The sequence below is a fragment of the Pyricularia pennisetigena genome, chromosome 6, assembly GCF_004337985.1.
Source record: "Pyricularia pennisetigena strain Br36 chromosome 6, whole genome shotgun sequence".
Taxonomy (NCBI): domain Eukaryota; kingdom Fungi; phylum Ascomycota; class Sordariomycetes; order Magnaporthales; family Pyriculariaceae; genus Pyricularia; species Pyricularia pennisetigena.
The window spans coordinates 3093025-3119298 of NC_043744.1; the positions used below are offsets into that span (position 1 = coordinate 3093025).

General features: G+C 52.0%; 10 protein-coding genes across 10 annotated transcripts; 7 read left to right on the forward strand and 3 right to left on the reverse strand.

Moving 5' to 3' along the window:
• Nucleotides 1-48: 48 nt before the first annotated feature.
• Nucleotides 49-1618, reverse strand: PpBr36_04715 (uncharacterized protein; the record flags this gene model as incomplete). Its single annotated transcript, XM_029891874.1, has 3 exons — nucleotides 49-356; nucleotides 419-1134; nucleotides 1278-1618. The coding sequence occupies 3 exons, from the start codon at nucleotides 1616-1618 to the stop codon at nucleotides 49-51; spliced, it is 1365 nt and encodes a 454-aa protein (XP_029749925.1).
• Nucleotides 1619-3777: 2159 nt separating this feature from the next.
• PpBr36_04716 (uncharacterized protein) lies at nucleotides 3778-5943 on the forward strand (the record flags this gene model as incomplete). Its single annotated transcript, XM_029891875.1, has 7 exons — nucleotides 3778-3819; nucleotides 3898-3963; nucleotides 4048-4833; nucleotides 4982-5083; nucleotides 5164-5366; nucleotides 5451-5609; nucleotides 5694-5943. 7 exons carry the CDS (start codon nucleotides 3778-3780, stop codon nucleotides 5941-5943), a joined length of 1608 nt encoding a protein of 535 aa, XP_029749922.1.
• A 2546-nt stretch (nucleotides 5944-8489) lies between these two features.
• PpBr36_04717 (uncharacterized protein) lies at nucleotides 8490-12117 on the reverse strand (the record flags this gene model as incomplete). Its single annotated transcript, XM_029891876.1, has 3 exons — nucleotides 8490-10151; nucleotides 10205-11346; nucleotides 11769-12117. 3 exons carry the CDS (start codon nucleotides 12115-12117, stop codon nucleotides 8490-8492), a joined length of 3153 nt encoding a protein of 1050 aa, XP_029749923.1.
• A 1207-nt stretch (nucleotides 12118-13324) lies between these two features.
• PpBr36_04718 (uncharacterized protein) lies at nucleotides 13325-13945 on the forward strand (the record flags this gene model as incomplete). Its single annotated transcript, XM_029891877.1, has 3 exons — nucleotides 13325-13393; nucleotides 13483-13836; nucleotides 13904-13945. 3 exons carry the CDS (start codon nucleotides 13325-13327, stop codon nucleotides 13943-13945), a joined length of 465 nt encoding a protein of 154 aa, XP_029749927.1.
• Nucleotides 13946-14300: 355 nt separating this feature from the next.
• On the reverse strand, nucleotides 14301-15644 carry PpBr36_04719 (uncharacterized protein; the record flags this gene model as incomplete). Its single annotated transcript, XM_029891878.1, has 1 exon — nucleotides 14301-15644. The coding sequence occupies one exon, from the start codon at nucleotides 15642-15644 to the stop codon at nucleotides 14301-14303; it is 1344 nt and encodes a 447-aa protein (XP_029749928.1).
• A 612-nt stretch (nucleotides 15645-16256) lies between these two features.
• Nucleotides 16257-17926, forward strand: PpBr36_04720 (uncharacterized protein; the record flags this gene model as incomplete). The annotated part of the gene is made up of 2 exons (XM_029891879.1): nucleotides 16257-16735; nucleotides 16828-17926. 2 exons carry the CDS (start codon nucleotides 16257-16259, stop codon nucleotides 17924-17926), a joined length of 1578 nt encoding a protein of 525 aa, XP_029750096.1.
• A 315-nt stretch (nucleotides 17927-18241) lies between these two features.
• Nucleotides 18242-18443, forward strand: PpBr36_04721 (uncharacterized protein; the record flags this gene model as incomplete). The annotated part of the gene is given in 2 exon segments (XM_029891880.1): nucleotides 18242-18253; nucleotides 18264-18443. 2 exon segments carry the CDS (start codon nucleotides 18242-18244, stop codon nucleotides 18441-18443), a joined length of 192 nt encoding a protein of 63 aa, XP_029749110.1.
• Nucleotides 18444-18503: 60 nt separating this feature from the next.
• PpBr36_04722 (uncharacterized protein) lies at nucleotides 18504-19238 on the forward strand (the record flags this gene model as incomplete). The annotated part of the gene is made up of 2 exons (XM_029891881.1): nucleotides 18504-18713; nucleotides 18735-19238. 2 exons carry the CDS (start codon nucleotides 18504-18506, stop codon nucleotides 19236-19238), a joined length of 714 nt encoding a protein of 237 aa, XP_029749109.1.
• A 1-nt stretch (nucleotide 19239) lies between these two features.
• On the forward strand, nucleotides 19240-20457 carry PpBr36_04723 (uncharacterized protein; the record flags this gene model as incomplete). Its single annotated transcript, XM_029891882.1, has 4 exons — nucleotides 19240-19575; nucleotides 19805-19969; nucleotides 20022-20219; nucleotides 20290-20457. 4 exons carry the CDS (start codon nucleotides 19240-19242, stop codon nucleotides 20455-20457), a joined length of 867 nt encoding a protein of 288 aa, XP_029749108.1.
• A 1020-nt stretch (nucleotides 20458-21477) lies between these two features.
• Nucleotides 21478-25647, forward strand: PpBr36_04724 (uncharacterized protein; the record flags this gene model as incomplete). The annotated part of the gene is made up of 1 exon (XM_029891883.1): nucleotides 21478-25647. One exon carries the CDS (start codon nucleotides 21478-21480, stop codon nucleotides 25645-25647), a length of 4170 nt encoding a protein of 1389 aa, XP_029750091.1.
• Between the last annotated feature and the right edge of the window lie 627 nt (nucleotides 25648-26274).

Sequence of the window (26274 nt, forward strand, 5' to 3'; positions counted from 1 at the left end):
ACAGCACAACCTTTTGCCTTTCTCGACGCCAGCTACAAAGCTGCGTAATTATCGTAGCTCAAAGTCCAGGACGACTACTTCCTTCTCATCATCTCGAACTCGCCTCGTAAACACGGACATCACTCCGTCGCCGTCGTTCAACCTTCGAATGTCGACTAAGGGCTCCCCTGATAGACCATCGCCCTGCCATATGCGCTGATACTTGGCATAGCCGTTTGTCTTCAGTGCCTTCAGGATTGTCAGGCCTGGAATGTTCGAGGCCGGAAGGATAATAAAGAGATCACCAGACTGGCTGACTGCAAGCCTTCCGCGTCTACAATCTGCAGTCATCCCAATGGAGTTTTGTTGCCATTGCCCTGAAAGCGCGAATTGGTCGGTTAACAGCATCTCACGATCGAGGCCACAGGGAACGCTATACCTTTTTCAGGGTTTCTGTAGAAGTGGCACCATTCTGCCTTGCCAGGACCATGCGTGCACACCCTATTCAAAACGTGGACGCCCCCGTCCGGATCAACCACCTGGCTTTCCTGGTTCGTCAAGCCTGATCCCTTGGGAATCTCAAAAACCACCAACCCAGCCGCGTCCGGTCTGACACCAGCTGCCTTGTCATTTCCCAAATCCGCCACGATCTGATCGTGCGTGTTTCGCCAGGTTCGCCCACATTCATCACTGTATGCATAGCAGAGGTTGTGATTATTTTCTGCCCCGTTGGGTCCCGCCTGCTGCTTGTGCTTGGTATCAAGCGGGTCATCCCAACCTTGGTAGTGGACGAAGCCGCGGTAGACCCACGTAACATGCAGGCGACCACGCTGGGCATCGATATCCATGCCGTGCACGTACGGGTTGCTCTGCACGCCCACAAGGTGCGTGCCGACAAACTCAAAACGCGCCACCGTCGCGCGGTAGACGTACAGATGGTCATCACCGAGCCCGGCCTTGCCGGTGCGGAAGGACATTAGCATGTCCTGGCCGCGACCCGAGTTGACGAAGCGTGGGTATGTGACATAGCTGAAATGCTCATGGGTGTTGGGCAGGCCGGGTAGGTGGTCCAGAGTCGGGCCAAACAGGTCTGCGTTCCAAGTGAACTGGTCTGGATTGGTAGCCAGATTTTGTACTGAGTGGCGGTATCTCAGACTAAAAGTCGCGGAAGGACATAGCCGGGGTGAAAGGGGTCAGCCCTTTCACCTCATGCCTCAACAACTTAAGCTGGAGATCAAAAATGGTCGCAAGCGGCAACAAATAGATAAAACATTCAAAAAGTGAAAAATCAAACTCACACATCGCAGTGATGGTCATATGAGAGGTGAATAGTGCCGTCTCCGAGACAGATGCCCATCTGCACCGTATTGTGTCCATCATCAACCGTCTGCGGGTAATCTTGAAGGATCAAAATCTCCCATGCGCATGCCGGGAGCTTGCGGCGGGCCACGTGCACAAAGACCGGTTCTTCGGATCCAGGCAGGGGACTGTAAAAGACAGCATATTGCCAGCCGGCGTAGGAGACCACAGCATCCTGTTGAAAGGCAGCGCCGTTGAGCAAACACTTGCGACGGGGCGGGTCTCGGCCTAGAACAGTGACCACGGGGTCTGCCAGGGCATTGGTTTCTTGTGACGGCATCTGCACTTTGTTTCACTGTAAAATCTTGACTTGAAAAAGAAAAAAAGGCTGAGGGCACGACGGCGCTATGCTGTGTAGCTAGTCTTGGCGCATATTTTCTGTCTAACTGCTTCGGTTAGGCGTTAAACGGTTGTGCAAAACCTCGAGGTAGTACGCGCGAAGAGGCGGGCCGCCTTAGCTGAATTTTAAAAGAAGCCAATCATTTAATAGCAGAAGGAGGGTGTTGTTTCCGGCTTTACCTTTGGGGGTTACAAACGTCCAGAAGAGGTACCTCCGCCATGCAATGTCCTTTACCAAGCGTCAAGGCGTTTATCACAAATTGGAGCTCAAGGATATAGCTTGGCAGCCGGCTTCTGATTCGCGGAGCGGGGATGTAAAATTTCCGTCTATCAGAGCACAAGGGCTTTGGATGTGGAGGAAGGGAGGAAAATCCCCGTAAGAATCTGGGGTTTTCAAAACCAAGACGGCTGTTCTTTTGCCGAATGATATTAAATTCTTTTTTGTATTTCTCTTTGTATTCAAATTTTTACTACCTATCGAGGACTCGTCCTGGGCGCGAGTTTAACCAAATTACTGGACATTAATACTTGGCCCCTCTCCGCGCAGAGGGAGATCTCAAGGATGAGTTTCAAAGCCATTGAGAGCTCCGCTCCGCGCAAATGCTCCTAGCTCTTGTTTCCCACGGCCAAAAAAAAAAAAAATCGTGCTATCCATGTCCGACCCCACCATCTTCCCCAAATTTTCCCCAGCTTTCCCGCTCGGGGAGGCGGTTTTTGCACCCACAATATCCTCTTAGCTTCCGCCCGCCCGCCCGCCCCGCTAATGGTGGGCCGGCAATGGCAAACGAGCACAGGGCGCAAGAATACCCACACCTTAGGCTAAATTCAAAGGCTCGAATACAATTTGGTCGCTTCCTGTGTTTTTTTAAGCTTTTAAGGCCCAGGACAGAAACACACTCCTTTTGGCCCGTGTATTCTTGCCGGGCGCAATTGTGTTCCTGGACACGCAGACTCGACTGCAAGTGATGTGATGGGCTTTCTCTCGCTGATCCTCACCGCTGTCATGTTGGATAACCAGCCATGATGGTTTTCAAAAGAAGCCCTGCTAGCCAGACCTCCACTGAGGATTCAAGAAGCGTCATCTCAGCTCAGCGCCCTATCATCGGTTGCTCCAACAAGGGTTGACGTGCAGAGCTGCCCAGCCACCGGCGGGGGATCATCTTTTCGAAGTGTGATTTCCCAAGACGAAGGAACGAGCGCTGGTTCGTGGAATTATGTTTTTTTTTTTTTTCCCTGGCCCAGACCCTGGCCCTGCTACAGCTAGGGAGTCGTTCCTCAGCCAGAAATCTAGATTGGTTTATTTCCCCCTTCAGATTCAACCTGAAGATTTTTGCTTTTGTTCCATGCTCTCTTGGAAATGCTGTGATTTTTGCTTCTGCTTCTGGAGTTCTACCTCAATTTTTAGTTGACTAACTGTAGTCCGCAGAGAGAGACGAGGACAGTTCCTATCCTCGAGTTGAAGAAAAAGACAGCAGTTGATTTGTCAAACGAGACTTATCTATACTATGTAGGCTGTTAGAGCGAACCATGGGTCCCTAATCATCGCGTATGTAACCCACATATTGTCTCCTCAAAACCACTGGTCGGATCTGATAGTAGCCCACTTAGAACAACACCGTCGTACTATCCAACAAAGAATGATCCTTGAAAGAGCTGACAAGGGGGGTTTCCCGGGGGTGCAACTCCTGCTGGGTGTGCCAAGTACCGTACACACACCCATATCACTCCTTTCCCCTCATCAGAACCCCAGGCCAAGTGTCAATCAGTCCACGAAACCAGAAGCTTTGTACCCCCTGAGAGATGGTTCATGTGGGGAAGCCTGCAAGAACTGCATCGGGTTTGATTGCAACTAAGCGAGCCATTCAATCATTGAAATGTTGTGCCTTCCCCGGTCCTTCTTTTTTGATGCCTTGATAAATTGTTCTCCGTTGTGACATTTTGTTTGCAGTCGGTGTAAGCCTTTTTCTTGCCTTCTACTTCGCTGCTTGGACTTTGTTTTTGCTTGCTGTTGGTTCTGTCTGGTTCGACAAGGCAAAGAAGCCGCCCTTTTAGCCTCGCACGGCAGTTTGAAGGGACTTTGCCCTTCGACCCCCAATCAGGATGGGGAAGACCTCTGTGAGGATTTTGCAAAAGATCGTCAGAGTATGTCAGACACCATCCGTCAATTTGCGTCCTGGAAACAACTCAGGTCGCAATATCTGCTGACCATGTGAATTTCAGAATGATGCCATGCACACTGATCCGCCCGAGATTTTCGGATGGCGTGTATATACGTTAGCCATGTCGGTAAGTTTGGCCACTAACCTAGTCAAAGCTCGAAAGCCCATTCCCTAAGAGATCTCTGACATCAAGTCCTCGTCCCCGATTTAGGCATGCTTCGGTGCCATGTGTTTCGGTTGGGATTCCAGCGTCATCGGTGGTGTCATCGTCCTGGACGCCTTCAAGGCAGACTATGGCCTGAGCCCCGACAACAAGGACTACAGGTCCCAGGATCTCGCGGCCAACATCGTCTCCACTCTGCAAGCCGGTTGCTTCCTCGGCGCCATCGTAGCCTCGCCCATGACCGACGCCTTTGGCCGCAGGAGCTGTCTACTCGGCGTGGCGGGCATCATCCTGATCGGTGTCATCATGCAGGGCGCAGCCTCGGGCAGCCTGGGCGCTCTCTACGCCGGTCGGTTCGTGGCCGGGTTCGGCGTGGGAGCCGCGTCGTGCATCAACCCCATCTACGTCTCCGAGAACGCGCCCCGCGCCATCCGTGGCCTGCTCACAGGCATGTACCAGCTCTTCATCGTCACCGGAGGTATGATCGCATTCTGGGTCAACTACGCCGTCAACCTGCACCACCGCGGCAAGACCTCGTACATCCTCCCGCTCTCAGTCCAGGGCATCCCCGCCGCCCTGCTCTTCATCACCATGTGGATGTGCAAAGAGTCCCCCAGGTGGCTGGCCCGCAAGGACCGCTGGGAAGAGGCCAGGGCTGTTTTATCTCACACCAGAAATCTGCCGAGCGACCACCCGTACCTGCAGGAGGAGATGGCCGAGATTGCCGACCAGCTGGAGCACGAGCGTCAGATTGTGGGTGACGCCTCGTGGCTCCAGCTCAACAAGGAGATTTGGCGCCAGAGCATCCACCGCAAGCGCGCCATCATCAGTATCGTGCTCATGATTTGTCAACTTTTTTTTTTTTTTTTTTTTTTTTTTTTTTTTTTTTTTTACAAAAAAGAGAAGAAGCAAAAAGAAATACCATTGTAACGACTAAGGGGGTAAAAAGCATATGACTAACACGATGCGATTTCTCTTACAGACCGGCACCAACGCCATCAACACATACGCCCCCACCATCTTTGCCAATCTCGGAATCAAGGGTCTCGACGGCCAACTGCTTGGAACTGGTGTCTATGGCGTGGTAAGTGATTCGCGGGAGTGATCGATTCCACCCAGCCACAGGACCAACAAACTCACGTTTTCTGCAACCCCCCCATCTAGGTCAAAGTCCTATCCTGCATCGCCTTCCTTCTCTTTATGGCAGACTCCCTTGGCCGCAGACGCTCCCTCCTCTGGACATCCATCGCCCAGGGTCTCGTCATGTTCTACATCGGTATCTACGTCCGCATCGCACCTCCCAAGGAAGGTGACCCTGTGCCTCCGGCGGGTTACTTTGCGCTCGTCTGCATCTTTTTGTTTGCCGCGTAAGTGCAGAAACTAGTTTTGCTTTTTAGCCGACCTTTCTGAACTGGAAACACTAACCCCTCCCCTTCTTTCTTTCTCGACAGCTTCTTCCAATTCGGCTGGGGTCCCGCCTGCTGGATTCTGGCGTCCGAGATCCCGTCCGCCCGCTTCCGGTCCATCAACGTTTCCTACGCCGCCGCGACGCAGTGGCTCTTCAATTTTGTGGTTGCCCGCTCGGTGCCGGTGATGCTAATAACGATAGGGTATGTACTTTTTTTTTTTCTCTCTCTTTCTTGAATGGTCACTAGTTTCCATTTTCGCTAACGTCTTTGTTTGATGCGAACCAGCGGCAAAACGGGTTACGGCACATATCTCCTCTTTGGAAGTTTCGCCTTCACCATGTTCTTCTTCGTCTGGTTCTTCGTCCCCGAGACCAAGGGCCTGTCGCTTGAGGCCATGGACGAGCTCTTTGGCGGGTCCCCATCGGGCGAGACCCTCAAGAACACGCAGATCAACGAGCACGCCGACGGCAACACCACACCCCCGGCAACGTACGGAAACAAGGATAATGTTGGTGCCAAAGCGACTCAGGTCTAGGCCTGATTGATTTGGCTGGGGGAACTCAGAGGGAAACGGTCTGTTTTATGCTAGTTAGCGAGAGTTGGGCTTGACATGTTATGTTTGTCTATTTTTGAGTCTACGAACGTGACGTGAGGCTCCTTGTGGCGGCCAATAAGAAATTAATATCATTCATCCTCCATTTGAGCACTAAAAAGGTCCTGATCCAGATCTTGAACAAAAGATAACACCGTTCCAAGAACTGCAGTCGAGCCATGTGAGGCTGATTTCCGCACATCACCCCCCCTAAAAGCTCGACATTGGCCGAAACAATTATTTTCCAGGAGACTAAAGCAGCGCGAAAGGGAAGAATTCCTAGGGATATCAGCGAGTAGTCTGGAAAGAAAGATAGGTAGCCTAGAAATATGCTCTGATATATAACAAGCAGAAAAGAGCGTCTTTGTCCTAAGTTTACACTGAGGGAACGATTCCTGATCATTTTTTTGTCCCGCCCTAAAAGTCCCCATCCCCAAAAATCCTCTTTTCATATAATTAAGAGTATACCCGGATGCTAACAAAACCGTCCGCATCCCCGAGTGTCTTTACACAGGATTAACATAAACCATTTCTGGCTCAATTGTATAGCCAGCTGGTTGTACATGTTCTCCCTGGCTGACCACCACTCAATTCAAGTCTGGCACAATGGTCGCGGTGCGTAACACCGCATCATTCCCATTCCAAGGCACGGTCGCCAAGCATTTCCCTATCGCCCTAAAAGAAACGACCTGGCGTCTTGCCAAACTCAATGGTATATACACATATTTCGTGTCCCTTGGGACTCTGCTCCCATATGTGGATGCTGCAGTACTTCTTGGGCTCGGCGAGGACTCTGGGAACCAAGTTTGAGGCAGCGGCGGGCCATAGCGGTAATGGTTTGAAAAATGCGTGATCAAATATGTAGGTAGATACTTCAAGAGTGTGCTCCTCTTTTGTATAGATGAACGTGCTTTAAGGGCTAAAAGGTGAATAGAAGAAAGAAAAGAAAGAAAAAAAAGGGTTGGCACTTCCCGAACAAATTGGAAGTCTTTTGCCAAAGAAGAATACCCAAGTATGTAGCCGCTAAACAGAAAACAAAAAAGTTAGTGGTAAAGCAGCCTGTACCTTGTGGCCCCAAACAGAAGAAGTGAAAAAAAAGATTGTATGCATGTTTACGTATATAAATATAGTCAAACAAGAGAATAATTTATAACCGGTATATTGGAGCCGAGTCTACCACAATGCGAACGGAAGAGACGCCCGAAAACATGCATGTTATACATCCGCAAGGTGGCTGACACCACCTATGTCTCTCAACTCGCTACCGATTTCACGACCTTTCCCGAGTCGGCATTGAAACCACGAGGTGGGCAGGGTCTTGATGCATCACCACCCGTCCACGTAGCCTGGCAGGCATCTACATTAGTTTCAATTCGGCGTTGCGACCCAAGCTTGGCATCCCCTCTCCCTTAAAGGACGCAGTTCGGCCGAGTGGGACCCGATAGCGCACTAATGTTGTGTCCATGTGCCCACGGCGGCGAACTCATATCTTCAATTCGCAAACACTCTTTTGTTAAGAAGTTATTGGCAATGACGCAGCGGGAAATGGCCAAGGCGGCGGTAGTCCCAGCAATGCAAGTTTGGAAACGCTTTTTAAAGTAAAAGCAGATAGCTTGAAACAACGAACTTTTACTACAGCATATGGCCAAAAGGCTTAATATCCAGTTCAACTAGTTTGAGCTAGTGAAAAAGTTGTTTATAAAAAGTGTAATGAATGACCCAAGGCTACTGTTAGATAGCAGATAAAACAAGTCTTGATTAGCTTATAAAGTAATTCATTTCTCTTATATATATATATATATATATATATATATATATATATATATATCAGAAACTTGTCAATAGTCAGCTTCGGGGTGAGTACCTTGGGCTGTTGCCGCGAGCCATACAATCCCGGAACCTAGTATCAGTTATAATGAAGGCATGACCGAGTTCTAAACATGGCCGCAACGCAGGAAAAAAAACCCCTTAGCTTGGCGCTACAGTAAAGGGATGGTCAACAGAGAGAGAGAAATGATTTGTGCGCTTCAGGTTAGGAGTCCATCTACAAGAGTTGACTTGCCCCTGAGGAGAGGCCTGACAGCATATCGTGTATTTAGCTGCCAAGAAGTGCAACCCATGGATCCAAAGACTGGTTCAGTTCATGCATTTCCGGCGGGGATTCTTTTTTTTTTTAAATCAAGTGTTATATTCAAATGCTGATTGTTGACTATTGATCAGACTTGGGTTGCTTTGTACCATGGTCAGTGATATCTCTCACAAAGGGCACTCGAATTCGAGATATTTCAGACATCCAAGTGCGAGCAAACTTGTGTACCTGTTAGAAAGGTGGGCAAGCACCAGTTTAATTACCCGTCTAAACATAAACGTCCAGTCAAAAAGAAGTAGAAAAAGTAAAGAAACCCGATGATAAGCTGGGATTTGGCTCAAGTACAGACAAAACTCTATCTAGAATAGTCTAAGAGCTTCTTGACTTCAAAAAATGCCAATTACAAACTTTTAAACACATCCTCGAATATCTCACGGCTTTTGAGAAGATTCAGGACCCTCAGTCGCTCGTTATCAAGATGCGCGGCATCGCTGGCCTGACCGCAGGGTAGATGTGCTGCCGGTGCGGCGAACTCCTTCTCCAAGAACCGAATGGCAGGGATGGAACCACCCTCGCGGATGTACAGGGGTTTCCTGGTCTTGACACTGGTAGTTGCTGAAGCCTCCGCCCCATTATGACTGCCGTTACCGTCGTCCGAGCCCTGCTCCCCATTCGCATCCAGACCCCACACCTTGACCACGGCGTTCTCGAGCGTCCTGAAGATCTCGTTGCTTGGGTCGCCCAGCCATGGCTCGGCCTGGTTGTCAATCCGCACGCTAAGCGAGTTGCTACCGCCCAGGCTGGCGAATTCGCTTTCCAGCAAAGACTTCAACGATGCCGTCACCACATCAACCTCCTGCCCTGGTACCAGCCGCAACGAAATGTTTGCGCTGGCATGGCTGCTGACCAGGCTTCCGTCCGGCCCAGACACTTTGTATCTGTGGATGGTCAGGTTGGGTTCGCGCCACCGAGCCATCAAGCTTCGCTTTAAAGCCTCGGCTGGCCCCTTCTCCGGACTGCGCTTCATCAGCATGGTCGCGATGGCATCGTATCTCTTCTCCTCGTTCGGAGTGAGCGGCAACACTCCGTCGTAGAAACCTGGTATCATCACTTTGTTTCCTGGGCCCTTCAGCTTGCTGAGAAGGCTGGTCAAATCTGAAAGCGGCTCCGCCATCATGTACGAACCATCAACGCCGGAATGAAGGTCCGGGTGGGGTGAGTCGACGCAGACGGTCGCGTGCAGTACACCTCGGAGTCCATAAGTCAGACAAGGCGTCTCGTCGTCCAGCCAGTAGCTGTTCGCCAACAGTATGTAATCCACGTCTCCTATGAGATCGCGATTCCGCCTTACCGCCTCCTTGAAGCTTCGTGAACCCGATTCCTCCTCACCCTCAATTAAAAACACAACATCCGAGCGCAGTTGCTTGGCCTGCATCAGATCTGTCACTGCAAACAAAGCCGCCATGATAGGGCCTTTGTTATCAGAGACGCCGCGCCCGTACAGGTAGCCGTTGGTTCCAGTAAGTGTAAACGGGTCCGATGCCCAGTTGCCTTTCTTGGCATCGGCAGGAACCACATCGTAGTGGCCGTAAAACAAAATCCGCTTGCGCTTCTCGGCGGGCTCTTGATATCCAGAGAATTTGGCAAAAACAATGGGGTTGTGGAGGTTGTTACCGTCACCACTTGATAGCATCTCTACCTCGGCTCCCAGCCTTTTGAACAAGGAGCAGAGGAAGGTGGCGCCTCGACGGCAATCTTCAGCATATTCTGGGCGTGAAGATATGGTCTTGTAGGAGACAAACTTGCGGAGAGAACGCAACAGCTCGTCTTCAGCCACGGCCTTTTGTTCAGTCGCCCCATCTATGCAGTCGTTTACGCGCCAGACGCACACAACGTCGTCGTTCGCACCCGTGATGAAGAAGCGCTCGCCCTTGTTGGATGTAGCTGCCGATGCGAGAATTTTGCCGTCGTGAGCATTCCACCGGCTGAGACAGCGGTATTTGTGGCTAGCCAAGTCCGACCCGGGGCTGGTTTCACGGTTATCGTTGACGGTGCTGTGTTTCTGCGCAAAATGTCAGCAACTCCTTTTCTAGTTTGAGTGCTCGGCCAACTTACAGTCGCAACGCCGTTCGCCGCGGCACTCCACAAGAAACCCCATTTGATCTGCACTGTCATGACATCTACGTCATGTGCTTTGATAACTCGCAGTTTCTGTTTGGTGTCGAGGTCCCATAGCTCTATCACTCCGTCAAGCTTGCCGCTATATAGAAATGACCCATCAATAGCCAAAGACAAAACAGACTGAGCCTCATCTGTACCCAACACCATTATCTCTTCTAGACCATATTCAGCGCCCTTCTGAACACGACCATCAGTAGTCTCAGGGTGGTGCGCCAATCTCCAAAGCTTTATCGTGCCATCGCCGCCTCCAGATATAAGGACGTCCTCGTCTTGTCCGACCCGTACGGTCGGGCCCCTGGATATGAGCATGCAATAAACGTAACCGAAATGTGCAAACTGATGAATCGCACCCTGTGATATCTCAAGGACGGACTGCGCCCTGGGGATCATCGAGAAGCGGTCATCGTTGCGCCGTGGTGTGCTGGTGCCCCCGACTGCCTTGGAATCGAAGAAGCGGTGGTATCTACGGTCCGGGTGCTGCGCAGACTCATGAAGAACGCGGGCGTCTGGGTCGTTCAATCGAACCCACTGGATCGATGTGTTCTGCGCACCAATGTAGACCGTGTTGTTCTGGGAGGAGTATGCCACGCTGAAGACGTCACCAACATCGTGGGAACTGTAGATCTCGTACAAGCGCTTGAGCGTGCGCGGACACCACACGCTGATAATGGCATCACCGGCGGAAGAAAAAAGGAGGGATGAGGGTCGGGAGTCTTGAGGATCGGAGGCGCCGTCGGAGGATTTTGGCTTTGTTGTTGTCTCTTTGGTGGCCGGGTTATTTGGAAATGTGCCTTCGTCGGTCGGTGACGAGAGGAAGAGGCAGAGGACGCTGCGCTTGTGCGCCTGTACACGATGGACTAGCTGGAAAGTCCCAAGAGACCAGACCAGGATTTCGCCATCGTGGGTGCCAGCGTATATGAACTCGTCGTTGACAGCAAGTGCCAGAACAGAGCTGTCATGTTTCAGCTGGTGGATACGTTCTGGACTCTGCAAGTGTGCGGGGAAGGTTGTGGCTAGGCCATTCGAGGGCGGTGACGTCGCCGACGAGTTGGCCGCCAGCGGCATTCCGATTCCGGCTGATAGGCGAGCGGAGGATGTCAGTCAGACTTAAACAGCGGGGAAAAAAACAGGTTGAGTGTATGGTCCGGAAAAATGGCGTGACGGTTGAGGTATATAGTTGATTGGGGATGGGAATATTGAGTTAGTATGCTTCTTAATAATTATTGAACTGCTTTGACAGATTTGATCCATCAATGCAGGGACCTGGTCTAGCCGCTTGACTCCGTCAGTTTGGGCGACCCCACCCATCCACCACGTCTAGCTCATTCATCTGAATGCTTGACATTCTTTGAATTGAAGCGAGATGACGAAAGTCGGTGCGAAAAAAAAAGGTCCTGACGAGCTTGCTTGAGTATCTTCAGTGCTGATGTGGTCTATTGCAATTGAAGACAATCTGGCGAAGGAAAAATGCGATAAAAAGAGAAATATTGAAGCTCACAGTGGGGAGGAGTGTCGACCGTGCCATTTGGGAATGCAGCTCCGGGAATCGTTCCCAGATCTACTAAACTCAGTTTCTGCCGTCTTTCCTCGTCAACCCTGATCTTATGACATCCCTGACAGTCGCTTTCTGCCACTTCGTGCTCCTCGCGGTTCCTATCCACATGGTTGCTCAAATGAAAGTCGTCGACCACCCCCATTTCGTCGTCGCCAATGCCGAGAGGATTCGCTTGTGCTGCAAATGATGAACTGCGGCGACCGCCTTCAAGTCTCCAGACGACTTCGCTGTGGCGAATGGGTGACGGTTCCCGGCAATTGGGCGAGATTTGTATCAGATGCGTTGTCGCCATTGCTTTCGTTGTCGCACTGACCGATGATGCGATTTCTGAGCCAGCGATGGCATCATGCCTAGCGGCCAGCGGTGGAGGGCTTGACAAAAAACCAGGACGCCCTGGTGTTGTGGACTAGGAATGTAACAGTAAGGAAATGTTTCCCTCGTAAAGAACTAGAGCAGAAGCAACTTGGCCGAATGCAAGGCTTTGAGAAGCAACTACCGTATAATCTACAAAGTTTCCCGTGCGAAATAAGGATGGAAAAGAATTATTACCTACAGAAAATATCAAGATACAGAGGTGATTCTAGGATTGATCGAATTGAGTACAGAGGGGGAAATAAGTCAACGTTCGTACGTGCGTACGTCAACGGCACCTTTTGTTGCAGACCGAGTTATGCCAGATTGGCATGCCCGCCGCCCTTTGTTGAGCTAACGACGAGGTGGCGCTATTGAATATCCGTAATTGCTGCCCAGCCAAATAGTTGAAAGTACCCAAGGGTCAATGACATGACACCAGTTGATAGGTACGTCCGCCTACTTCGCTTCGCCGCCGTCGGGCCCTTGCATATTCCCCTGTTTATCAGTTGGTGATACACAACCAGGCCTGTACACAACGCACCGCCGACTACGGAGTACTGGCTTCTACGCCTGAACAGGAAGTAAGATTTGTACCTTGGGCACGTGGCATTAGGATTATAGTTGCTCGTTTCATTCAAACGCACGAAATTCACATCACCCACACAACTATGTGAACCTGTGGGCGATTCATCAATTGACGTCTTGACACGAGTTTTTGCATGCACGAGAACTTTCATAGAGATGTAACCTATAGGATCTTTCCTTCCGGGTTGGTCGGCCTGCCGGGACCGGAACAGAAAAGGGTGGGGCCGCCGTGGACGCACGAGCCACCATCCGGGCTTGCCGTTCTCCATCCCTGACGGTTTGTCAAAACATTTTTTTCTTGCTCTGAGATCATCAGCCATCTCACGAACCCTCCTAATAGCCTCGGAGAATCAGCCATCCCGATCCTGCGCAACATCCACGAAACTCAGCGAGCGGCAACAGCGAACGATACAACTGACTATAATACATCAGTTTTGACATAGTCTGCAAACGAAAAGACTATAAACTCCTGCGTTGCGCATTCTGGTTGAGGACCGCGTCGCGAATTCCGTTATTCCCAAACACCTTTCACCCTCACACTTCCGTCGTCCACATCAACGATGGATCACACACGTGACCCCTGCCCATGGGTAATTCTCAATGACTTTGGTGGTGCTTTTTGTATGGGGGTAAGTCATGCGTCACCGAACAAGCTCTGTTCTCTGCTTTCAACGTGGCCATTCAGGACTGACGAGGTTTTTTCTTGCATCAACAACAGGCCATAGGCGGTACAATCTGGCATGGTGTAAAAGGTTTCCGAAATTCGCCATACGGCGAACGGAGAATCGGCGCGCTGACCGCCATCAAGATGCGAGCACCGGTTCTAGGCGGTAACTTTGGTGTTTGGGGTGGTCTTTTCAGCACTTTCGACTGTGCGGTCAAGGGTATCCGGAAGAAGGAGGATCCTTACAACGCTATCATTGCTGGATTTTTCACCGGTGGCTCATTAGCCATTCGAGGAGGTTACAAGGCGGCGAGGAACAACGCTATCGGCTGTGCCGTCCTCCTGGGTGTTATCGAGGGTGTCGGTATCGGATTCCAAAAGATGATGGCGGGAAGCACAAAACTCGAGGTAAGTGGTGCTATTGCGGATTACACTCTCTGCCAGGTTACATGGCGACCTAACAATATTTCCACAGGCTCTGCCCCCTCCCCCAGAAGCCCAGCCGATTCCGGCATAAATTCACTCTATCGAACCATCGACGACAATACCAGCAAACCAACGATAGACGTTCACCACTCTACTCTCCTTTTCAGATGAGGCTGTCACCGTAGCAGTCACTGTTGTATATTTTTTGGGTCATTTATGGATGGTGGGTGTTGCATCAAGTGTACTATAACGAACAAAAAGAGCCCTAGAGATGGGCTCACACCGCGCTACGAGATGCGCGAGAATACATTACAATAATACACAACCTAGGCGATCTACTCATCTACCTGGTGAAAATCTACCTAACTAACAACATTCAGATCCGAATGATACTGTTACTGCAAGCTTTGAATCACCCAACTTCTTTGACACGTCGGCGTATGTGGTCAGACCATATCGGCATCGTTCAGAAAAACCTTGAAGTGCGCCTCGCCATTGATATCAATCCACGCTCGGAACATGCCGCCACAGTTGTGGTCGTGCACAACATCGGTTCTCGATTCCACAATGCGACCCCTGTCATCGGTGACGATTGCACACTCAATACCAATTATTCCACCCTCGCCTTCGCCCTTCAGGCCCCATCTATCCTGTGCACTGCGCTGAAGCTCTCCTCCCGGGCCTGCGACAGCGCTGAGAGCGTGCGATGATGGGATTGGCTTGAAGCGTGCCATGGCAGCGACTGTCCGAAGCGCGGCAACACGCATAAAGCTATCGCCGTTTCCTGTGCCCGACCCAGCAAAGGAGCGTGTCGTGGTGACTGAGCGTCTCTGATCGTTGGGGAAAGGCATGCGAAGCAGTGGGGTAGGAAGACAGTCAGCTATCAGACCTTGGAGGGAAGGGCTCAGCTGAACAGCTGGACCTGGTTGTGAGAGCATCTTCTGCAAGCCCTGCGAACCAGTGGGGTCACCAGTTTCAACCCATTCCTCCGCCCAGAACCCAGAGCCCGGCGACGGGGTGTCTCCGATGCGCCCAGTCAGCTTGTTGGTGAGACCACCTGTGCTTGTCGCAACGCATATGACACCGTTCGAATCGAGCGCTACAGCACCAACGGTGCCTTGCGGTACGTACTCCTTGGCGGACCAGCTCGCCGAGGCCCGCCCGTTGGACTGCCGCTCCCGCTCCAGCCCTCGGAGGTGCTCGTCCCATCGCCGCTGCGTGAAGAAATACTCGGGTTCCACCATCTCCAGCCCGTAATGGTCGCGCGCCAGGACTTCGGCCGTCTCGCCAAAGAGGAGAGTGTGACCCTGTGCGGATGGCACATCTGGAGCCGCGCCGCGATTGTCGTTCACGCCGAGGTCCTCGTCTCCATGTTCGAGGATTTTACGGGCAAGCAGGATGGGGTGGCGCACTCTCCGCAGGCCAGCCACACCCACTGCGCGCTTCGCATGGCCACGTGACACCATGACAGATGCCTCCAACTCGTTGATACCATCGCGGGTGAAGACCGCGCCGTGGCCAGCGTTGAACAGCGGGTTGTCCTCGAGCTGCAGGACCGCATGCACGGCTACGTCGAGCGCGCCCGGAAGGACCTGCGCCGTGGGTTTCTCTACCGCGATGCAGGCGGAGGGCGTGGTCATGTAGGCGTGTGTTTTGGTGACAATGGTCAACAAAGCTTCGCGGAAGGCGTTGTAGCGCTCCGGCGGGAGGTTCTCGGGCGTGATGTTTCCCGCGCCGCCATGGATAATGAGGCGCGGGGTCACGAGGCTCGTCTGCTGTTTATATTCCATCCCTGCCCCGTTTGTATGCAGATCCTCGAGTGTGTCTGCTGAGTCTAGCGCGATCAAAATCCCCCTGATCGATACTTTTTACATCCGGGTTACGATATAATCAGCTTGGCCAAGGCGATGCAGACCCAAGTCTGGTTCTAGAGCTAGACTGAAGATAGTCTTGCATTTGGTGGTGGCTGCGGAGTGGAGTCCGGCTGCAGTTCGGGCCATTAGATAACCGAATTACACAGCTATCTCTTATCGACCCCGTGTTGCCCGTCTACTAAGGTGGGTTGATCCCGCTTTCTAGACCGGGAACCCGATGTCAATATACTACCCTGGCGGTTGCGCAATCGCTGCCAAGAGAAGGTTTTTACTGATCTCTCGAGTTTGACAGGCTAACGTTGTTGACAAGCGTGGGGCGTTTGTCCACCATGTTGGGATACTCCTCATTCTTGCATGCCTAATTCACCATGCGGATCTCGAGGGCAATTAGAGGCTCCAAGTATAAGAAGACCAAAATGCCTAGTTTGTTTTCATTTCGCCGAAAAAAAAAAAAAAGTCTGATATTCCCTCAGCCCTGCCGAACTCGACTGTGTGCCCGTCGAACTTCTTCGCCAGGCCCCGTCCAACATGGGTTCCCAGATATGGCCCACGCCGGTTGCAAAGTCAGCCCAGGCAAACCAGACAAAGTCAGCAGATGTGAAGCGCGTCTCTTCGAATGATGTCTCCGAACAGGCAACTGAGGAATCGAGTGCGCCGACTCCGGATCAAGGACCAGTCGTTGGAGTCTTTGCTGCTATCGGCAAGCTAATCCCTTACTTTCGCAACCCCCGCAATGTCTTGGTCTTCAAGCTCGACGTCTTCCTGCTGGCGTGGATGTTTTTGGCAGGAATCATGAAGGAAATGGACCAGTCAGCCACTACCCAAGCATATGTCTCTGGCATGCGGGAGGATCTGAAACTGCGAGGGAATGAGCTGGTCGAATTCAACACTTACTTCTCTATTGGTTATGCGCTGGGCTTGGTTCCAGGGCAGCTGATTCAGACGCGGTTGCGTCCCAGTCTATTCCTGCCGGTCTGCGAGATCATATGGGGCGCGTTGGTTTTGTTGTAAGTACTGTCACCCTTCTCAACGCACAAGTGAGTCCGCATCAATGGACGGTATCCTAATCGAGACTACGAGGGGCTGCGAATGAGCACAGTACGTACAAAGCCCCCAACGCCCAAACGATTTTTGGCCTCCGATTCTTCCTTGGGCTCTTCTCGTCTGCCTTCTGGCCTTCAGTCGTGGCTCTAATTTTCAACTGGTACACTCCTGCCGAGCTCGCACTGCGCGTTGCATGCTTCACAGTCTGTGATGTCGCCGGCGCCATGTTCCTCGGTGCGCTACAGGCCGCTCTCTACCGAGATATGAATGGAGTGCACGGCCTCGCAGGCTGGCAGTGGCTTTTTATCATTTCTGGCGCCGTCACCATGGGACAGGGGCTCATTGCGTTCATCACGGTGCCTGATAGCCCAGAGACGACCAGAGCTCTCTGGCTGACGGGGCCGGAGAAGCGGCTTGCACGGCATAGGATGGGAGAATTTGGCGTCAGCACGTCCAAGCGCATTCCTCCCAAGGTCCTGAAGAAAAAACTAGGACAACTAATCGTGCACCCGGTGACTTGGTTCTTCCTGTTCGCCTTTGCACTGAACGCGTGGGCACACCGCGGCACCAGCTACTTTGTCCTGTACCTGGAAAGCATCAAGGACGCTGCCGGCAACCGCGTGTACGACACGTTCCACGTCAACATCCTGCCGCTGGGCGGTTACGCGCTCCAGATCGTCACGAACCTGGTGCTCAACTTTGTGTCGGACAAGTTCAAATGCCGCTGGCAGGTGAGCGTTTTCTCCGGGGTTGCCAATGGTATCTGTCTGGCCGTGCTGAGCGCCTGGCCCGCCAACACGTCCGTCATCCTGGCTTTTTACTTCCTTAGCTACGGGACCAACGCTGGTGGGCCTAGTTTGATGGCTTGGATGGCCGAGATCTTGAGAAAGGAGCCCGAGGCGAGGTCTATCATTGTCGCCATGACGGTTATGATTGTATATGCGGGCCACGCAACCATTCCGCTGGGCGCGTTCCGGGTTGCAGACGCCCCTAGGTATCCGATTGGCTTCCCGCTGGTCACTGCATTTACGGTTGCAAGTATCCTGGTGCAGTTGGGACTCTTGTGGTGGCACCGGCAGCACAAAGAGATTGCAGAGACTGGATATGGCGGGAGCGACGATGTCGAGAGGACTGAAGATGAGGAGGCGAGGTGATGGGCCAATCGGCCAGATGGCTCGGCAAGATAATAACCGTCGTGCGGGCTGTTGTAACCCACCCAACCTGACCATCAACGCTGGAGTCGTGCTTGAGTTGAATTCTCATTGGAGAACAACTCTTTTGTCTATCATCCAAGCGGCAACCCGCCCAATGGTTGCCATCTATCTGAGCTATCCATGCAGTGAAAGCGCAAGATCAAACGCACCTGTTGTTGTAAAAAAAAAGGTCAGAGAGACGGAAATGTCATCCGTCACAAATTATCCCTTGATTTTTAGCGTCTTAAAGGGCTGCCAGCAGCTCAACTTTACGAAATGAACCAGAAAGTGATTACAGATTCAGTGGAATAGCGCAGCAATGATGGTTACAAATTCGCTGGGAGACAAAGTATTGCAAGTCATTCAATCCTGTGATTCAAATACGAAACCACATTTTCGCGCTTTACTGGAACTGCATGAACTTCTGAAGGGCGGTATCAAACTCGACTTTGAAGAAGCAGGAAGCGAGAAAGACTAGGAAAATGATTATCTGCCAACTCTAATACGCCATGCTGTCAAGACGGGAAGCGCCGAGCTTATGAAAGAGCTTGCACAGACCCAGCCCCTAAGCTTTAAAACAACGTCGGGTTTAACGCCTCTTCACGTTGCTGCAGCCGGGCTTCACTATGACCTTGTCAGGTTCCACGCCGGCCATATAGGTTGCCGCTCAGCCACCACAAGTCTCCAACTCAGACAGGCCAAGTGCGGGTGGATAGCCTTGCATTATGCCGCAGCGGCGACAGAGCTTGTTGGCTCATCTAGTCGCTAGAAAGCCGTCATTCAGCTACTGCTGCACACCAGCAACCAAAGCGCTGGGCAAGACCTTGGTTATGTTCGGGACTCAAAAGGTAGACTAGCACAGCATATCTTTCGGCTGCAACACCTGAGTCGTAGGCATAGCGCTGGCGCTAAAGGAGTGGGTGTTACTCTGGCCTACTTTGAGCTGCAACGCTTATTGTCACCTCAGGTACAAGGTGGGGTGCGCAGGCAGGCAGAATTAGACGACCTCATGGCGTTTAGGCTTCTGACGGATGACGAGTTGGCCGTATGCATACAAACACCGCTTTACGTTCAAGAATATTTTGTTTGGTATTTGGGGGCAACCGCAGGGGGGATAACGGCATCCAGTCCCACGCGGATGAGCTCTGTGTCGTCGATATCGTGTATGGCAAAGGACTGGACTATCTGGAAAATGCTTTGGCGCTTAAAGAGCTTTGTTTACTTTGCGCAACGGTCGCATCTCACCATAAGTCCAGGTGGCTGTACCTGCTAATATGCAACAAATTGTGGTTACAAGACGCAATCCGGGCCTGTTTTGTCCAGCACAGGGCAAACCGACAGACTTCGCCAAAGCAGGCACTCTGATCACCCCATCACCCGATGCGGGACCGATATCCACAACCTTCAACCTGGGCCAGGAACTTCATCATTATGGCGGCGTGAATAGTGGCCTGGAACCATGGATAGCGAACGCGCAAGAGACTCCCAAGATCATACCTTCTGTCACCGCGTTGACTGCAAGGACTAGTCTCGGGCACGCAGTGGAAGTCCAACGAGGCGCAGCAAAACGTGGCCTACTCGAGATATACGCCATGGCGGCGAGCAACACCGTCAGTCTTTCCCACTCACAAACTGCTCCAGCAAGAAAAGCCCGTCGTAGAAAGTTGCTTACCTTTCCGACATGCTCTGGGTAAGCATCACGCGAGCGCAAGCTCGTCCACAGCTTCTGGAAGCGCGTGAAAAAACAGGCCAAGGGGGAAGCTGATTCATTCAAGATAACCATCAAGGAGGAGACGCGCCTCATACGTGAAACCAATAAAATCATCAGCGAGCGCGAAGTCGTCAAGCGGGGTACTGGACGATCAGCTCCGCCTCATCGTGGAATCTTCCCATAGAGTTGGCCTGGACCACAAATTGCAGGAGGACGCGATCAAGATGAGTATGATTGGCGTCAATTCAGACCGCATTAATGCGCTCATCAGAAATGCCGAGATCACCAAAAATGTAAGCCCCCTCCACGGTCTCCTGTGTTTTTTTAGACGCAAATACCCTGCAGTCAGCACACGAGTTAGCCACTTACTGGGATATCGCCTGGAAGGCGTACAATCTGCTCGATTTCAAACAAAAGGGAGCAAACCTGGCCGAGGCACAGTGGACGCGCAAACAAGCAGAGGAGACTGCGAGACAGGGGAACATCATCATGGTTTTCACCAAAGTCACTATCATCTTCGCAAGTCAATCAAACACTGGCCCTGTGAGGATATCAACGGTCAAGTGGTATCAATGCATGCAAATCCACCACTGCTCCAATAACCGGGCCATAGCTTCCTGTGTCATTTCTTTCATCGTTTTTCGCATTGGAAATCACCGAGTTCCCAAGAGACGACGAAAAGGAGCTCCGGTTTGGTCCGAAATGGACACTCATGTACATACGTAAGTATACTCACACGGTCATACTCGTGGACCGGCATGCGAACGAGGTGGCTATCTGAGCCAAGAAATGAGATTGAGTAGCAAGAGCTGCCTTTTAAGATTTTGTATGAAAGTAATACGTTAAACTGACTGTTCGTATATTACAACTATTATTTATTATTCTTAGTTGTTGACGGGTTAAACCGAAAACTATGTACTTTTTTCTGATCTCAATCCCAAATCACGAGGCCATATGCCCATATTACCTGCGTAATCGACTACCATTAACATGGACAGAAAAGCTGTATATAGGTCTCGTATATGCACATTAGTTGTGACTGTTATGCATCCATCCAAGTCTTGGCCTGGGTGCCGGGTTTCTGCGATGATGTGTGGGGATTCTCAGCTAACGTCGGACGAACCCGACTTGGCTGATCAATCAATCCCATTGACTTATGTTGGGCGGATATGAAAACAAACAAATTACCATTCAGTGAAGCTCATTGGTACAAAGCTTGTTACTCCCTCAAAAGTCAAGTGTATATTTAACATCACTACTGTGTTTGGATACATGGTGCTGTTTGACGTATGCTGCAGATGCCGTATTGCCGATTAACTATAGTGCTTATTGGGCAACTCGACTCGTCCAGGCCCACTTGCGGGGTCGATCAGCACTTGCAGTGCCGTCATTCGCCCAGCGAATTGATTTGGTGCACCGGAATCATGTTTCAGTGGGAACGTCGTCGCTGTAGGATGACCTCATAAGGCTCTGGAGCTTTCCGTCTGTTCGCCCGACCTTGGCCCAGACCCAACATCTTCCCCAGCTTGCCCAGACCTCTGGAGCCACAAGCAAGAGAGTGGAAAACAGAAAAAAAAACCAAGCAATCCCAAGCAATGGAGAACAAGACCCTGTCACTTCGTCATACATGTTGCTGCCAACAGTGGGCTTTAAGGTTGGGAATATCGACCACCTCTGTGGAGATGCTTTATCTGCCTGATTCTGTAGACTGAACACACCCTGCGTCTGCATCGTTTCAGCCATATGTAATGATCAATTCGACACGCAACAAAAACACAAACCGCACAAGGAAACACTGAGCATGGCGCCCTCGGATGATTTCGAGCAGGAGGCCGGTCTCGGCAGGCGACTCTACACCAAGCCGCACTCAGGCAGGCACCCGATCCCTACAATCCACAGCTACCGCGAGCACAGGAAGGAGCTCGAGAGCCAACAGCAACAAACGGAAGCTGCTCAGCACGGACCAGAGGACGACTCCAGACCGAGGCGGGCCTACGAATCGGTAAAGGCCATCTTCAGGGACGAAGACAAACTTCATTCAGAACACGATCCATACCCATCGACGAACAGGCACCGAGCAGACAGGCCAAGGAATGAGAGCCCTAATGGAAATTATGACCATGGAGGTCATGAAGATGACCGTGCGGTCGACCAGGATGACAAGGGGGGCGTGGACGGTAATCACAAGGATAAGGACGAATCCAGCAACGGCCATGGCCACCATCATGGCAGTCTCAAGACACATGGCAAGCGAAACAAGCAGGGAAAGCCGGAAAAGTCGGCGACAGAGGCTGCTGCAGGTGCCCTGGACCCCAAGGAGAAGCGCAAGGTGATGAAGAAGACCAAGAGGCTGGGCGGCGGCCGAGAGGTCACAGATCCGATCACGCATCTCCCCATCATCATACACGACAGAACGGAGAAGGACTTGGAATCAGCTGCGGGCAACGATCTACAACCAGGACTCTCACATTATACATCAACCGGCGAAAAGTCGGAAGAGGAGCTAGAGGATGAGCGTGACGTGTCTCAGCGTGGTTACAATGGCATGCAGGCCCTGTTCCCCCCGCCAGACTTTGACCATCTCAAACAAGAGCTGGAAAAGATACACGAGCGGGCCATGATTGTGGGCCTGGCTGTGACTTCATGTTTAACGGCGTTCCTGGTGTTCTTCTTGACGTCTAAATCACCCGAAGAGAGCCCCAACAGCTTCCTCGGAACCGTGTATCGGATCGTTTCCAACACTGCGGGTATGGCCGTCTTTGGAGGTCTGGTAGCTGCGGCCGTTGTTGGTACTGGTAACTGGATGCGCCACAGGGTCTCGGCGCTGTTTGACGACGAGAGCTGGGATGCAGCAAAACGTGAAGAGGGCGCCGTGGTTAATTCGGAAGAAGAACTACCGGAATCTGTTCAATGGCTCAACAGCATGGTAGCCTCGATATGGCCCCTTATCAACCCGGATCTGTTTGCTTCAATGATAGATATGATCGAGGATGTCATGCAGGCCTCTCTGCCCAAGGTCATCAAGATGGTCAGCGTCGACGACATGGGTCAAGGAAGCGAATCGGTCCGAATCCTAGGCATAAGGTGGCTACCCACGGGCGCAGCTAGTCATTCCGTGTCCGCCGACGGCAAGATTGAGCAGTCTGGAGAAGGCTCACGAGATGGGTCGAAACGCAACTCCCAGACCGACATTCCCAACGCCGATGGCGAAGAAAACATTGAGAGGAAGGATCACAACGGGAGACGTGACGGGGAAGGTGAATTGGATGGTCCGGACGCGCTCACAAAGCATGAAGAGTCAAGTCCATCCGCCATCAGGACGGGCATGATGGCCGAGGAGGGCGACTTTATCAACCTGGAGCTCGCTGTGGCCTATCGTAGCCGCTCTTCTGGCAAATCCATCAAGTCAAAATCCAAGAACGCCCATTTGTATCTCAAGTTTTACCTCCCTGGAGGCGTGGCCGTGCCCGTCTGGGTGGAAGTCAGGGGATTCATCGCTACCCTGAGGCTTCGCTTGCAGCTCACGCCCGACCCGCCGTTCATCGACCTCTGCACCATGACGTTCCTTGGCCAGCCCAAGGCGAGTCTGTCCTGCGTGCCGCTTTCGAAGCACAACCTCAACATCATGGACGTGCCCCTGATCTCGTCGTTTGTGCAGTCGGCCATAGACGCTGCCATGGCAGAATATGTGGCACCAAAGAGCCTTACCCTGAACCTGAAGGACATGCTCGTGGGCGAAGATTGGAAGAAGGACACGACGGCACGCGGTGTGGTCTGGATCTTTATCAAGCAGGCCCGCGGCTTCAGGCAAGGTGATGTCGGATTGGGCCCCTTTAGCGAGTCGACATCTGACGCGTACGTGACGGTGTCTTGGGGCAAGTTTGGTAAGCCTGTGTCGGCAACGCGAATCGTGGAAAAAGAGCGGAACCCCGATTGGCACGAATGGGCCTCCATCCTCGTCACGCCCGAGGAGCTCAATGCAGAAGAGAAGTTGCGCTTGCAACTCTGGGACTCTGATAGATGGACGGCCGATGACGATCTTGGAAGGGTAGATCTGGACTTGAAGTATCTCATGACCAACGAGGAGACCATGAACCGGATGCAGGATCGGGAGGACAGATTCTGCGGCGAAGACTCGGAGGAGCAGGTGCCCGGCACGCTGACCTGGTCCGTTGGATATTTCGCCAAGACTCGCATCACAGACAAGATCCTCGAGAAGCAAACCTACAACCCCGAGATCAAGTCCAAGGCTCAACTCAAAGAGCATGTGTCAAAAATCGCAGAGCACAAGCTTCGCGAGTCGGACAAGACGCCGGAAGACAGCGAAGTCAAGCAGCAGAAGGCCCAGGACTACAAGGAGATTGAGGATAACATGATAATATCTGCACCTCCATCCGAGGAATACCCCTCGGGGATTCTCAGCATACAGATACACAACATCACTGGCCTTGAGGTGCAGCGACTGAACAAGAAGGACAGGAACACAATCGGCGAATACGCCGAGGAATCGGAGCACGAAGACGACATGCCTGACAGCTACTGCACCATCATAGTTAATCACAGGAAGGTGTACAAGACGCGCACCAAGCCGAAGAACTCGAAGCCCTTTTTCAACGCTGGGACGGAGCGTTTCGTCAAGGACTGGCGCACCGCTGAGGTCATGATATCGGTGCGGGACTCGCGTGAGCGGGAGAACGACCCGCTCATCGGCCTCATCTTCCTACCTCTCGCCAAGGTCTTTGCAAAACGCACTCAACTACACGAAGACTTTCCTCTGGTTGGCGGAATCGGTTACGGCAGGGCGAGGGTCAGCTTGGTGTGGCGTAGCGTCGAGCTGAAGCTGCCAAGGAATCTCTTGGGATGGAACTACGGCACCATTGAGATTAAGGATGGCGTCAGATCCAAAGTCTACGGGGCTCTGCCTGCCGACATACGCAAGAATCGCATCAAGGTCCGGACGAATATGGACAGGATCAAGCTCTACCCCCGTGGTGGCAAGAAAGGGCACAACGGATCCGACGGTCGTCCCGGAGAGTGGAAGCCCAAAGAGAAGAAGCATCGGGACGGTGCGTTCCTCCCCGTTCGCAGGCGTTATGCCTCATGTCTCGTCATCGAGTTTCGAGAAGACGGGCTCATCGCCAACAGCACTGCAGCATTCGCAGTGCTGTGGCTCCATGACCTTGTGGATGAGGAGGAGCAGGAGGTCACGCTCAAGGTATGGCGGGGCTCAAAGGATGCTCTCAAGCGAGCCGAATCTTGCTGCGACTACGATGGAATGCACGACGAAGAAACCCACCTGGGCGAGGTTGTCATGACGGTGAGGTTCTGGCGCGGCCTTTCGGGCTTCCACAAGAGTTACGCCTCCAAGTCCAAGAACACAGACATGCGCAATGTGATGGAGTGTCTAGACACCATCACAGACGAGGGCCTGCGCGACGTTGAGGGCGACGAGGGCGACGACTCGGACGATAGTGACAGCAGTGACGACGAAGGTGTTCAAGAGCAGGGGGAGAACAGCAATCAGGACGACAAGGAGACCGCCGAGGAAAGAGAGACGCGCAAAAAGCTTCAGACGCACGCCAACGACTCGGAGTCTGAAAATCCTGACAGCGATGACGACGACAATGACAGGCTCAACAGGTCCAGGCAGTCTCAAAAGCTCTCGCTCTCCCGATTCAAGAAGATCAAGACCATCTTCAGGTCACCAGTGAATGGCGGCACGGACGCGGCGCTCAGCGTCGTGGCGCCGGGCCACAACTCGCCCGACGATCCGAACACCGGGCTGAGGGGTCAGCTGCGGGAGTACAAGGACCACCATCGGTCGCTGCACAGGAAGCATCGGGGTGTGATGCAATGGCGGGTGATCAGAGAGGCGGACCACGTCGGGAGCAAGTTCAGCAGGCTCAAGGGCACTGTTCAGGGGGCTTTCAAGCATGGAGACAAGCACATTGGGATCGAGACTGAAGTTTAAGGCTTGCGGTGAAGTTGGTTGCTACAAACAAACGACGAGTAACTGAACAGAATGATGGAGGATAGGGTCTCGTTTGCCTCGGGTTGCAAAGTTATAATTATAATGTCACAAACTTATGTTCGCCTGTATGTGGTTATTTCTATTAGTCTAGAATAATTTTTACGATGAGATGGGATTATGCAGCAGTGACGTTTTTGCAGCTGTTGGGTTGAGTAAGTAGGATCTGACGCACAAAAAGATTATCCTAGCGGAAGCATCATGTGTACAGTAGAGATGGTAGATGAGTCCCTGGCTTTCTCGAACCAAGCCAGACCTCCTAATCTGCGTTGTCCACCATGCAATAATGCTGAATATAGCTTGGCTTGGACGCATGATACAGGCAAAGGATTAAGTTTCACGGCCATCGAACAATGTCTTAGTTTTTTTATATTTTAGCTGAAGCGGCTTGGAAAGATTGATAATGCATAGAATGGCCATATTAGATAAAGTGTGCACATCGAACAGATAGATAACAAGGGCCTAGATCCGACAGCGAGATAATACAACAAGGGCATGAGCGCCGCACAGGCTCAGGGCAAAGAAGGAAAAAAAAATAACAACCACCACAAAATAGCAAGAAAAAAAAAA